This window comes from Psittacula echo (assembly GCF_963264785.1).
Source record: "Psittacula echo genome assembly, chromosome: 5".
Classification (NCBI taxonomy): domain Eukaryota; kingdom Metazoa; phylum Chordata; class Aves; order Psittaciformes; family Psittacidae; genus Psittacula; species Psittacula echo.
Genome location: NC_137739.1, coordinates 88,034,243 through 88,047,152, shown reverse-complemented (window position 1 = coordinate 88,047,152; position 12,910 = coordinate 88,034,243). Strand labels below are relative to the sequence as shown.

At 59.0% G+C, this 12,910-nt stretch overlaps 1 protein-coding gene across 2 annotated transcripts in view; it reads right to left on the bottom strand.

Moving 5' to 3' along the window:
• Nucleotides 1-12,910, bottom strand: part of KDM2A (lysine demethylase 2A) — a 51,616-nt gene that overhangs the window by 2,449 nt on the left and 36,257 nt on the right. For both annotated transcript variants that reach the window (XM_080617537.1, XM_080617538.1), the window contains 8 exons: nucleotides 7,911-7,994; nucleotides 5,468-5,734; nucleotides 4,711-4,842; nucleotides 4,542-4,631; nucleotides 3,060-3,772; nucleotides 1,841-2,004; nucleotides 1,358-1,516; nucleotides 977-1,192 (listed from right to left, as the gene is read on the bottom strand). In XM_080617537.1, the coding sequence (XP_080473663.1) occupies nucleotides 977-1,192; nucleotides 1,358-1,516; nucleotides 1,841-2,004; nucleotides 3,060-3,772; nucleotides 4,542-4,631; nucleotides 4,711-4,842; nucleotides 5,468-5,734; nucleotides 7,911-7,994 (1,825 nt within the window). The remainder of the gene's footprint in view (nucleotides 1-976; nucleotides 1,193-1,357; nucleotides 1,517-1,840; nucleotides 2,005-3,059; nucleotides 3,773-4,541; nucleotides 4,632-4,710; nucleotides 4,843-5,467; nucleotides 5,735-7,910; nucleotides 7,995-12,910) is intronic.

Here is a 12,910-nt window from a genome sequence, read left to right as displayed (position 1 = left end):
TCATGTCAGGATGGGAGGAGGAAGATGCTTTACAACAGCAAGTCCAGCCAGGCCACCTTTGGATCAGCAAGTTTGCTGGTAACACCAAATTATGTGGTGCTATCCACATTCTGGAGGGAAAGGATGGGATCCAGAAGGACCTGGACAGGCTGGAGAGGTGGGACCATATGAACCTCATGGAGGCTCAACAAGGACAAGTGCAAGGTCCTGCTCATGGCACAGCTACAGGAAGGGCACAGAAGTGATTCAGAGGAGCCCTGAGGAGAAAGACTTGGGGGTGTTGGGTGATGAGAAGCTCCCCATGACTCAGCTTCAGTGTGTGCTTGAGCCCAGAATCACCCCTGTGTGCTGCTGGGCTGCACCCCCAGTGTGAGCAGCAGCTCAGCGAGGGGATCCTGCCCCTCTGTTCTGCTCTTGTGAGACCCCACTTGCAGCACGGGGTGCAGTTCTGGTGTCCTCAGCATAAGAAGGCCATGGAGCTGTTGGAGCAAGTCCAGAGGAGGCCACGAGGATGCTCAGGGGCTGGAGCAGCTCCCGTATGGAGCCAGGCTGAGAACATTGGGGCTGTTCAGCCTGGAGAAGAGAAGCTGCTTGGAGACCTCAGAGCAGCTTCCAGTATCTGAAGGGGGCTACAGAGATGCTGCAGAGGGACTCTTCATCAGGGACTGCAGTGACAGGACAAGGGGTGATGGGTTCAGACTGAAACAGGGGAAGTTCAGGTTGGAGATAAGGCAGAAGCTCTTCCCTGTGAGGGTGCTGAGGCGCTGGCACAGGGTGCCCAGAGAAGCTGTGGCTGCCCCATCCCTGGCAGTGCTCAAGGCCAGGTTGGACACAGGGGCTTGGAGCAAGCTGCTCCAGTGGAAGGGGTCCCTGCCCGTGGCAGGGGGTTGGAACTGGATGAGCTTTAAGGTCCCTTCCAACCCAAACCATTCCATGCCTCTGAGACCAGCCTGTGCCACCTGGAGCAGGAACCCACCTGCCATGTTGAGCTCGGTGAGGGAGTTGCGTGTGGAAGAACCCATGGCCGTGAGGAGATTGGCCGACTGGTCCGTAAGGTGGTTGCAGTGGCTGAGGTCGAGGCGGGAGAGCAGGGGCATGTGGCGGATGATCAGCCGCAGCGTGGCATCCGTGATGTCCAGCCCGGCGAGCCGGAAATCGATCATGTTCCGGAGCTTGCTGCGATTGTCCTGACCTGCAGAGGGAGAGGAGAGCCTGAGCAGGGACTTATCCACCCGGCTGCGCTGGGGTATTCCACATCCAGCATCACCTCCCTGCTCTGCGCCCTGCAGGTCACCCTCCTCCAGCTCCCCATAGCCATTGGGACCCTCCTCATCCACCACCACCAGCAACAGCTTACTGGGTTTGTCTGTTGGAGGCGTGAGTAGATCCCGGATCTGAGGGTCCTTGATTCCTACTGCCCACCGAAGATCGAGGGTCCTGAGAAGGGGGCAGCTGGAGGTACTGAGAGCACAGACCGCAGACCAGGAACAGCCCGCTAAGATGAGGTCTTTCAGGCCTGACAGGAGAAGGGAGAGGGAACAAGTCAGACAGGCTTGGTTAGCTCCCAGGCATTCCAGATCTCACCCCTTTTGTTTTCCAAGCACAGGAAAAAGCAGCTCCTTTCCCTGCCTGGAGTGGGATAGAGAGCTGGGCTCTCTGATGGAGAGCAGCAGGAAACCACATCGCTACCAGCTGCTTGCTGCAGGGATGCAGGCACCTGGGTGCTCTCCAGCTGATGGAGGGTACCAGGTTATATCCTGCTGTGCTCCAGCCATCAGGAAGCCTGGGAGCAGGCTGGTGGCAGGGACAGGGACCCCATCCCATCCCATCCCATCCTCACCTGGGAGCCTGTTGACAAGCCACGTGAGCTGCTTTTTGGAGATGTTGGTCCAGCTGAGGTCGAGGCTGACGGGCTGCCGCTTGATGATGCCACTCAGCGCCTGCGGGGTGATGGACTTGCACCGGCTCAGATCGATCTTTGTCCACAATCTCTTGTCACAGCACCTGGGGACAAGGACAAGGTGAGCCCCGTGGGGCAAGAGATGACAGCCAGCGGGTTGTCTGACTTGAGGAAGGAGAAGGCCAGCCCTGGTGTGGTCCCAAACGCAGAACGAGGCTGCTCTGCTCGGTCTCCCCAACACACGAGGAGAGTGCTGAGGGTATCCAGCCATGCAAGGACACCCAAAACAACTCCAGCAGGCTTTTGCTGCTGTCTAACAAGACTGGGAGTTGCAGCTCAGCCTGTTTGTCCCTTCCTGGGTGCTCCTCCTGCCACGGCAAAGATCTTAAGCATCCTTGCTCCCAGCAGGCGAGACACTCAGCCTGGTTCCACCCCACGGCTTTGACAGTGCTTTGCTGCCGTGCCAGCAATTGCAACAGAGCCTGGAGGTGGCTTCTTCTCCCATGGGAACGTGGGGAGACCCAGGAATCGATGGCAGCTCGGCTGTGCTTCTGAAGGTGCCACCCCAGTGAGGGGTGAGAGGATGCTCTCCTCCAGCCATCACACACCATTCCCACCCACTGCTGATAAAAGTGGGCTGGTCCTTTCCCATCGTGCCATTCCTGCTGCTCAGCAGTTAGAAACCTCCCAGTTTCCAGGCTGTTCCCAAGCCCTCCATCCACAGCTGTCCCTGTGCCAGCATTGTCTTCTGGGCCTGCGGCCCCCCGAGGCGTTTCCAGCCAGCAAACCCATTCCCCGCCTCAGCCAGCCCTCCCCTGCCTGCTGGGAAGCAGGGACAGGGAAGGACAAGGGCAGCGGGAGAGGAAAGGGCATCAGCACCTTGCAAGGACACGAGTGCTCAGGTGACAGCAGCCTGCCACTGCCAGCCAGCAGAGGGGACAGGAGGAAGGCAGAAGGGGACAATACAGACCCCTGCACATATGGCAGAGGCAGCAGCCAGCAGGCTCTGAGGGCAGCGCTACCTGGGATGTGCCTTTGCCAAAGAGGAAAGGGAGGGCACTGATTTGAGATCCCTTCTCCCCTTCCCACACGGCTGTGCCTGGTGATAGGATCAGGACATGGGCTGCCCCCTCCTTACCCTCCCCGTCCCCACACTCACCACTTGTACCAGGTCTTGCACACCCGCATGCACTCGCAGAGCTCCCTGCGGGTGAGGTAGCGGAAGACAGACATCCACACCTCGCGCTGCATGCAGCTCTCGTCGCCCTCCTGCGCCCGGCCCCCTCGGCCATTGAGCCGGGCCGCCCCCCCTTCCTCCGCGTTCTCGTCCTCCTCTTCCTCTTCCTCCTCCTCCTCCTCGGCGGCTGCTTCCTCCTCACCCCCGCCCCGCAGGGGCATCCTGGTGGGTGCGTGACGCATGACCACGCGCGGCGAGTGCTGCAGGTTGGTGGAGGAAGCCGTGATGGCTTGCAGCTTGGGGACGATGGAAGTGCCATGGACGTCTTTGGTGGGGCGCTGGAGCGTGACGGTGAGGTAGGAGCCGTGCAGCTTGGCCTTCTCCACCTCCGACAGCTCCTTCTTGCCGCTGGGGTTGTTCTCCTTCTCCCTCACCATGGTTCTCTCGGTGGCCTGGAGCCGCAGCAGCTGCCGCCGCTTGAAGCGCTCGTCTCTGCTGGCGCTGTGGTGGTCGCTGGGGCCGGCTCCCGGGGACGAGCGCGTCACCATGCCCCGAGGTGATGCTGGGTCGTGGATCAGCTGCAGCATTGGGGTGGGAGAGTTGGGAGGGGGGGTCAGGGGCTCCTCGCAGCTCCGCAAGGGCCGCAGCACCTTGGCTTGCGCCGTGTCATCGTCGCTCTCCTCCACCTTCCGCTTCTGCGGGGAAGAGGGGGGGCAGGTTAGCGGGGACGGAGCCTGTGATGGGGCTGGGGAATGCACCCCCTTCTCCTGGGCAACATCACGGCACTGGCAGTGCCATCAGGACCACAGTCAACCCACACTAGCAACCGACGTTTTCCTCCTCCCTTCACAAATGGGGTGTCCCCGAGGTTTGGGATGGCTCCCACTCTGTGCTTATCAGTCGCCTGCTTCTTGCAGCAGAAGCCCTGAGGATCACAGCTCAGGACACAGCACCATAAGGACAAGGGATGCTCGCTGCATCTGCATGAAGTGCTGGGGGACCCAGGAACTGGGCAGATGTGCACCCCAAGCATGCACATCACTCAGCAGAAGCTGCCCCAGGGAGGCTGCTCCCTGCCTGGTGTGCCTTTGCTACCACACTTCCATCCACAGCAGCGGACAAGGCTCTGTAGTTGATGCAGCAGCCACAGGCTGGTGTCCTGGGCAGTGCTGGCAGCCACCAGCTGCCACCAGTCACTTGCTGGCTCCAGAGGGATCCATCTGCCCCTGTTGCTTCTGCAGGAGCCTGTCCTTGGCCTGCTGATGGGCTCACTGGGAGCCAGGGACAAAGAGCTGGGGGCTGACAGCTCACCCCCTGTGAGACCCCAGGACCAGACTGCAGCAGGAAGCTGCCAGTGACCCCACTGTCACTCACTGCTGCCCTGGATTGCAGCTGCAGCCCACACTGGTTGAACACTGCCCATTCCCTAGCAGGATGCAGTGGGATGGAGGTCACGCTTCCTACCTGTCCCTTCTCTGAGTCGTCACCCTGGTAGCACTTCGGGCACTCCCAGCAGTTGGGGAGCTCATCGTTGAGCAGCCCTTCCCCATCCATCTGCAAAGAGAAGTGGGCAGTGAGCACCAGGCCTTCCCCCCAGCCATGCTCCCTCCTTCCCGGTGCCCGTGCAGCTCACCTGCAGGCAGCCAGGGTGAACGATCTCGTTGCAGATACAGCACTCCATGAGCTTCTTCTCAAAGTCCTGCGAGTCCTCGTTCTGATCCACCTCCCCACAAAGTGCACACGTGACCGAGTGAGGCAGCCTGGGCTACAAAGGAAAGCAGAGGTGAAACCAGGGCAAGGTGAGACAGCTTTCCCTCTTTCCTCCTCCTCTTTCCCATTGATTCATGGAGAAGGAGACAACTATCCCCCAGGAACTGAATTTCATAGAATCACAGAACGGTTTGGGATGGAAAGGACTTTAAGATCATCCAGTTCCAACCTCCCGTCATGGGCAGGGATGCCTCACACTAGACCATGCCACCCAAGCCCCTGTGTCCAACCTGGCCTTGAGCACTGCCAGGGATGGGGCAGCCACAGCTTCTCTGGGCACCCTGTGCCAGCGCCTCAGCACCCTCACAGGGAAGAGCTTCTGCCTTATCTCCAACCTGAACTTGCCCTCTTTCAGTCTGAACCCATCACCCCTTGTCCTATCACTGCAGTCCCTGATGAAGAGTCCCTCCCCAGCATCCCTGTAGCCCCCTTCAGACGCTGAAAGGCTGCTATAAGGTCTCCATGCAGATTCTCTTCTGGGCCCAAATGTTCTCAGCCTGTCTTCATGCAGGAGATGCTCCAGCCCCTGAGCATCCTCATGGCCCTCCTCTGCCCGACCCTGCTTGGCCACACCGACTTCCCAGTGGACTTCGTAGCAAAGGATGACGCCGCTGACTCACTGCTAAGCATTGCCGGAGGACGCAGGACTGCTTCATGCGGCCAGGGCCACCGAACTTCTTCATGTCCCTGCAGTAGTGGCACATGCCACACTCGCCCTGCATGCAAGCCTTGCACTTTCGGCACCGCACCCGCCTCCGCCGGGCGCCGGACACGATGGGAGACACCGTGGACCTGACGGGGGTCGGGCGAGGGGTTGGCTTCATGGTGTGTGGCTTGGTGATGGGGATGGTGGGCAGGCGCACCCGTAGCCGGGCCTGGAGCTTTAGCTGGCGAGAGAAACGGAGAAGGAAGTGGTGTGAGAGAAGTGCTGCATTCAGCTTGGATCAGAACGCCTCTGATCCGCAGCTCCCTCGGATAACGTGACGGCAGCCTCGCTCCATCACCTCTCTGCAGACAAAGGAGCCTGTATCATGCTCCAGCACGCCCCAAGCCAAGAGCTCTCCTTCCTCCCACCCCCCCATCAGGAGTCAGGAATGGGTCTGAAAAGGGCTGCTGAGGCTCCAAAGTGATGCTCCAGGAACAGCTGCTCTTTCCTTTGGTCCACCCAGGCAGTCAGAAAGGTTGTCCTTGATTTGGGCTGCCCAGGTCCCTCTGCAGCTGTGCAAGGGAACAGGGCTCAGCTCTGATACGAGAGCTCTGGTCAGTCTCTCATAGAATCCCAGACTGGTTTGGGTTGGAAGGGACCTTAAAGCTCATCCAGTTCCAACCCCTTGCCACGGGCAGGGACCCCTTCCACTGGAGCAGCTTGCTCCAAGCCCCTGTGTCCAACCTGGCCTTGAGCACTGCCAGGGATGGGGCAGCCACAGCTTCTCTGGGCACCCTGTGCCAGCGCCTCAGCACCCTCACAGGGAAGAGCTTCTGCCTAAGAGCTCATCTCAGTCTCCCCTCGGGCAGGTTCAAGCCATTCCCCTTGGCCTGTCCCTACAGGCCCTTGTCCCAAGCCCCTCTCCAGCTTTCCTGCAGCCCCTTTAGGCACTGGAGCTGCTCTCAGGTCTCCCCTTCAGGAGCCTTCTCTTGTCCAGGCTGCCCCAGCCCAGCTCTCTCAGCCTGGCTCCAGAGCAGAGCTGCTCCAGCCCTCGCAGCATCTCCATGGCCTCCTCTGGCCTTTCTCCAACAGCTCCAGGTCCCTCTTGTGCTGCTGCCCCAGAGCTGGATCAGGACTGCAGGGGGGGTCTCCCTAGAGCACAGCAGAGGGGGAGAATCCCTTCCTTTGACTTGTTTGAGGTGTGCTGAGGACACCCAAGCAACCCTGTACAAGATGCAGGTGGGACAGCACAGCTCTCCAGCAGACATCAGCCCTCAGAGCTGTAGCATCCTTCAGGATTGGCGATGCTGGTGTGCACATCACAACTGATGGGCTTGGGGAAGGGCAGGCACCCAAAAAACCCAGCACAAAGACAAGGTTAGGGATGCGCCAAGCATCTGAGTGCTGCATCCAAAGCGTGCAGACATCTCCAGGTCTTTTCTCCCAGAAAAGCTTCCAGAGATGCTTGTGCTGCTTCTAGGACCAGCAAATCACTGTGGATCCCCTCGGGCAGGGCAGGCAGAGACAGGCACCTCCAATGCTAGAGGGCTGTCCCTCTCTAGACACCCAGACAGGGTATTGTTATCCATCCTTCCCAGTGCAGTGGGGTCCTGCTCTTCCCATATGGCTGCCCATGAGCCTGTCTCCTGGCAGGAAGGAAGCAGTGACCTATAGGAACCATTCTGGTGGGCTACGGGAAGGCAGCCTGCAGAGGGGAAGTCCAACTGGACAATGGCTGCTCCTTGCCTCTATCTGCCCATCTGTGGCCCAGCTGCAGAGCGAAGGGCAGGAGCACAATGAAAGATCCTTTGCCTGGCTGCTGTCTGCAGGTAGAGATCCCCAGGAGGGAGCTGCCTTCCTTGGGGTTGCAAGAGCCAATGCTGCAGCACAGCAGTGTGCTGGCAGGGGGAGGGACCCAAGGGACACACTCACCTAGCAGTGAGGGGCTGGGCAGGCAGGGTTGATGCTGACCATCATCCCTTCACCTTGCCCTTCATCTCACAGGGGACACAACAGGGATACATTCACCTGACACACAGCATTACTCACGCCACCCAGGCCTTCCATGGTGGGCTAGATTGCTGCTGGTGAATGCCCTTTAGAGGATCACACTCCCATCAACAGCAGGGCTCCAGCTCCTCAGAGAACGACTGGAGGAGCTGAGGCTGACCCAGTTACCACCCATTGGCTGAGCTGGGGTAACCACAGGGTGGGAGACCTCCACCACTGCCCACAAAGGGCTGTGGAGCTGGTTGCACCCCATGCCCTGCCCTGGCACTGCTCCTTTTCCACCCACTACCTTGGCCTCCAGAGGCAGGTATGGAAGTGGGGCCACCATATCCCATTAACAGCCAAGGGCAGGTCATCAGCTCAACCACACACAACACCCACCCATGTCCCCTTTGTGCAGCTCCTACCTTATCTCTCTTGGGCCACTGGACGATGGGGATGCCTGTAAGTGCCAGTTTGGGGTCGCTGTTTGCGTACTCTTCTAGCAGCAGCTAATGGAGGGAGATGGAGAGAAGCAGAGAGACAAAAAAGCACGGGTATGAGTGCAACGAAACAAGGCGGGCTCTGACCTGATGCCAACGTGCTTCCAAGAGGGTTGGGAAGGAGCTCTCCCCATTCCCATCCCACCCCTGCCAGCAGCGATCCCTCCCCACATCACACAGACAAGCTCTGTCGAGTGGATCTGCACCAGCGCTTTCATCAACTGCATTTCAGCCCTGAGGCCCCGCGCTGTGCAGGGGTGGGGGGGGGGAAAGAGTGTGCCAAGCTTCTGCAATCCATTGGGATTTACAGGGGAGGATGCATGAGGGTCAGTCCTCATTGGTCCCCCTGCATGGGGTAGCTGGAGGGTGCAGCGGTGGCAGGATGTGGTGCCCTAGCAGCCCCTCCACAGCCTGGCACAAGCTGCGGGGAGCCAAGAGCTGCTCTCCTGCATTGCCTCAGGGTTTGGCGTTAACAGAAGGGATGCTCAGCACCCACCGGATAGGCACCCTGGCTCAGGGTGGATGAGTGCTCCCCCATCCCTTCCACCCTCCCCCTCCATCACCTCCCCACATCCATTCCCCACCGAATTTGGGTGCTTTATTTACTTGGCGTTGCCATGGCTACGCTGGCAGGAACCTCCTGCCTGCATCCCGGTGCTGCTTCCCGCTGCCAGGCACGGCCAGGGCAGGGGCCGGGCCAGAGCCCCCCGCAGGGTGTCCAGCTCTGCGCGGGGGGGGGTATCCAAGCCCCCTGCCTCCAGCCTGGCTTTCCGGCGTTCCCCCCCTCCTCCTCGGCTGGCTGCGGGAGGCAGGAAGCTGCTGCAGCCTCCCCCTCCGCTCCCCTGCTGCCTACAGACCTTCCGCCTCCCCCCAGCCTTTCCCATGAGCACACGCTGGAAGGAAAGGTCAGGGGCTGGGGGCTCACGTATAAAAATATATAAATACATACAAATATATATATAAAACCTATAGATCACACACACACACGGGCAGGGAACCGCAGCCTCCTCCTGCTCGGAAGCACTGTGGGGGTGCTGGTCGTGGCTCAAGCACATTTCCAGCCATGGGGGTGTCCCAAGGGGCTGTGGGAGGCGGGGAACCCGGGTGCTGCGGCTGCATCCCGGGTGGATAAAAGCCTCCTTGTCCCCTCTGCCCATGGGGACAAGCAGAGGGGTCCCTGCGAGCGCACCGCATGCATCCCCCAGCCGGAAAGTGGTACCCGGCAGAAGGGGAGAGGAGCGGAGAGAGCCCAAGCACCAGCCAGGAACCCCCCCCTATGGAAACAGGGGTCTCTCCCCGCGCTCCCCTCCCAGCCTGCTTGTGCCGAGCGCGTCCCCGCGTCCCCTCCCGGTCCCACGAGCGCTGCCACCCGCCTGACCTTGCGCCTCTGGAGCTGCCGCGACTCCGGGGTGAAGTTTGCCGAGCCCTCTTTGTTCCGGGTGCCCCCCCGCAACACGGCCCCCTCCAGGGGCTGGCTCAGTCTGAGCGGCCCCAAGCAGGACCCCCGGTCTTTAGGGACATGGCTGGGGGAGCAGCGGGACCCCGGGCCCTGAGCGCTGCCGGTGGCTGCGGGGCTCCGGCAGCCGCCCCGGCAACCGCGTGTTCCTCCGGAGCCTTTGGGCAGCAGCAGCGGCAGCTTCCTGAGCCTGAAACAATGCTGCTGCGTCACCCACATGCGGTTCCCAGCAATGCTTTGCAACGGGAAGATGGCAGAAGAGAGAGAAAAAAAAAACCCGAGGCAACGCTGGAGCAGAGGGCAGAGCCGTTCTGCTGCAGCGCCGGGAGGGGCCGGCACGGGCGGCTGGCGCCTCGCCGATTGGCGCAGGGACGCGGGCGCTGGGGCCCACCTCCAGCCCTCAGCACCAGCCCCGAGCCCAGGACCAGGCTCCCCAGGGCAAGGGTAAAGCGTGGTCAAGAGCTCGGACACCCCCCCCCCCCTCCGCTGCCTTTCTTTTGTCTTCGCCGAGGTGGGTTCGGGGGGTTCCTGGGGGATGCGGGAGCCACGCGGAGGCAGGAGTGGGGTGGGGGGGGGAAAGGGGTTGTAGGTGAAGGCATGGGGGGGATCAGCCCTTTGGAAGGCGGGGGCTGCACCCAACCTCCATGGCCAAACATCCCCTGGGCCAAGTGTGGGAGCTGCTGGAGTCCCAAAGCCATCAGTGACCCAACCACTGGACGGGGACAACCACGCTGGGTGAAACAAGGTCTCCCCAACCACCACCCAGGTGCCCCAAGCCCCCGACTGCAGCTACACAGCACCATGGAGGGAAGGCTGGAAACGAAGCAAGTGCCCAAAGCAGCAATGGAGAACAGAGCCTGATCCCACTCCTGGGGCAGCCAAAGCGTCTCCAGCAACTCCAGCTCATCTGTCCTGGCCCTAGGTACCTTGACCAGATACTTGCGTCCAGACTATCACCATCTGAGCCACTAACAACACCCACAGGCTCTCTGCAGACCAGTGCTGCTGTCCCAACCCGGGGGGAACCTTCTTAGCACAGCTCAAAGGCCACCCTGACCTTCCTCATCCATCCCTGGTGGAAGCATCCCCTGTTCCTCACCAAGGCTTTTCCATGTCCCATTGCACTGCAGCAAATGGGAAAGCCAATTCCAGCTGGCAGATTGACTGGGCTGGGAAAGGAGAGCAGGAAGCACAGGGAATGCTTCAGGCAGATGTGACCTACAGGAGGAGGAGATGGGGACAGCAACATGCGTTTGCAGAGGAGTGAGAAGATGTCTCTGACCATGAGGAGACCCAACACAAAAGAGCCATGTATGAGGGCAATGCCAACACCAGAGGCTTTGAGATGAGGTCATGGAGACCCCAAAGCACTTCTGGGAGAGGTTCTTCTTGCTTGGTGCTCCAGCACCTCCATGCAGAGCCCAGATATAACCCATTTGTGACAGCTACCAAGGCCACAGGGTTTGGTGGCCCTGCAGCAAGAGAATGGTTCAAACAGGCTCAGCTCCCCTGACCTCAGGAGGTCCCATCCTCATGAACCATCCCACTCCTTTGATGTCTAAGTGATGGAAACCAGCACACCCCAAGAGGTGTGTCCACCAAAAGTGATGGACAGGAGCAATCAAGGCACAACAGAAACTCTCAGAAGATCCCTCTCTGTCAGTGATCTTTCTGATGACCCCAGTGCAGACCATGCACAGACGCATCCCCAGATGCACGGAGGTTTTCCAGCAAGACTTCAGTGCTGCAAAGCAACGTGTCTCAACCTCATTTTGCAAAGGCAGATCTTCTCCTGAGGCAGTGCTAGAGCCTTTTTGACTCCTGCTGGTCCTCCCATTTAAGCCACTGGAGAGCATCTCTCAGTCACTGGTTCAGAGATGGTGATGTGGCGACACCAGGAGCTTTCCAAGGCAAAGCTAGATGAGGCAACATGCTCTTCCTATTCAAGATGCCCAATGCAGCCCTGTCTAGGACTGTCTAGGACTAAAACCCTGTCTGGTTTTAAAGTGCCAGCAGATGGACAATCCCTCCTGCCATGGAACTAGAAGCACATCTTTGTCACATCCAAAGTGTCACATCCCACCATGTGATGACTCCAGGCTCAAGCCATGACACGACACAGAAGTGTGTTCCTTCACATGACCCAACATAGAGACATCCCGGAGTTGTGACCACACAGGAGGCTGTGGGAAAGGGAAGCGTTTTCCTGCTTCCCATCAACACAGCATCTGTCAACTGGACTCTTGTAAGGACGGCAGTGAAGCTGATGGGCAGAGAGTTGATTCTGTGCTTCTCTGGGAGAAGTCCTCATCCCAGGTCCACTGATGACCTTACCTGCTGAGGTGTAAAGGTTGGAAGAGCACCTGGTGCAGATCAGTGGCCCCGGAGTCAGGCTAAGATGCTGTGTAGGATGTATGGTTTCCATTTAGCTTAAGTCACTAAAAGTGGAGTAGGGTCTAATTCTCCCCTAGCACATAAGGAGGAACAGATGAACAGAAAGGATCCAGGTCTGCAGTGCAGCAGGAGGGATCCTACATGGATTACGTCTCCCAGGAGCAGCAAGGAAAGGCAGGAACACCAGAACAAGCCCAGAGAAGGGAAGGGCTGTGCTTAAACACAGCCATGGTAGGACTGTGCTCTGGGAGTGCAAGAACAAACAGCCATCAGAGGAGGGAAGCTTCCAAAGGAAACCTGACTGGCTTAGGATCTGCATCCCACATCATGAGCTATGGATGCATAGATGGAAACTTCACACCTCTTGCTTGGTAACAACTTGTCCTGCCTTAAAAAAATCGAATAAATAAAGATGGTGTTCTCCATACAAGCTGCTGATACTGAAAACCAGACCTTCACTCACTGGGCTTTTCAGTGCCCAGAGCAGTTATAAAAGAGTTAGCTACAAATGTCTTTCCCCTTGCCAGGTTTTAGAAGCCAACCTCTATTTGCCACTTCCACCCCCTGTAAGGACAAGGCAGGTTTTGAAGGCATATTTTGCTGCAGTTTGACAAACTTGTCCCGTTTCCTCTGCCACTGCAGCCTGATAAAGGGTCTCCGTGCCCTGAGGATCCCCCATAGCACAGCCTTTACTTGGGAGGCCGCTGGTCCTGAGAAACAGAGCCCTGCAGCTCAGGATCCTCCTGCACCTCAGAGAACAGCTTTAAGGTGCAAGTCCTTGAGGGAAGCTGTTTGCACTGACCACACTGCAGGGACTGTCACCCGCAGCTCAGCTGTGAGCTACAACCAGACAGGGGCTGGGGAGTCACACCAAAACCACAGGCACATCCACCAGCTCCACAACACAACAAGCCCTTTGAGCAGGTCTCTAAAGCCAGCTGAACACTGACAGCCTTCAATGTTCTGCCTTCAAAACACCCAGCACACCCCATCGGCCTCCCTGTTTCTGTCCAAGAAGGGTGAAACACAGCTCAAAGCTTGAGTTCCTCCAGAGCTTCATCTGGTTCATAGCAAG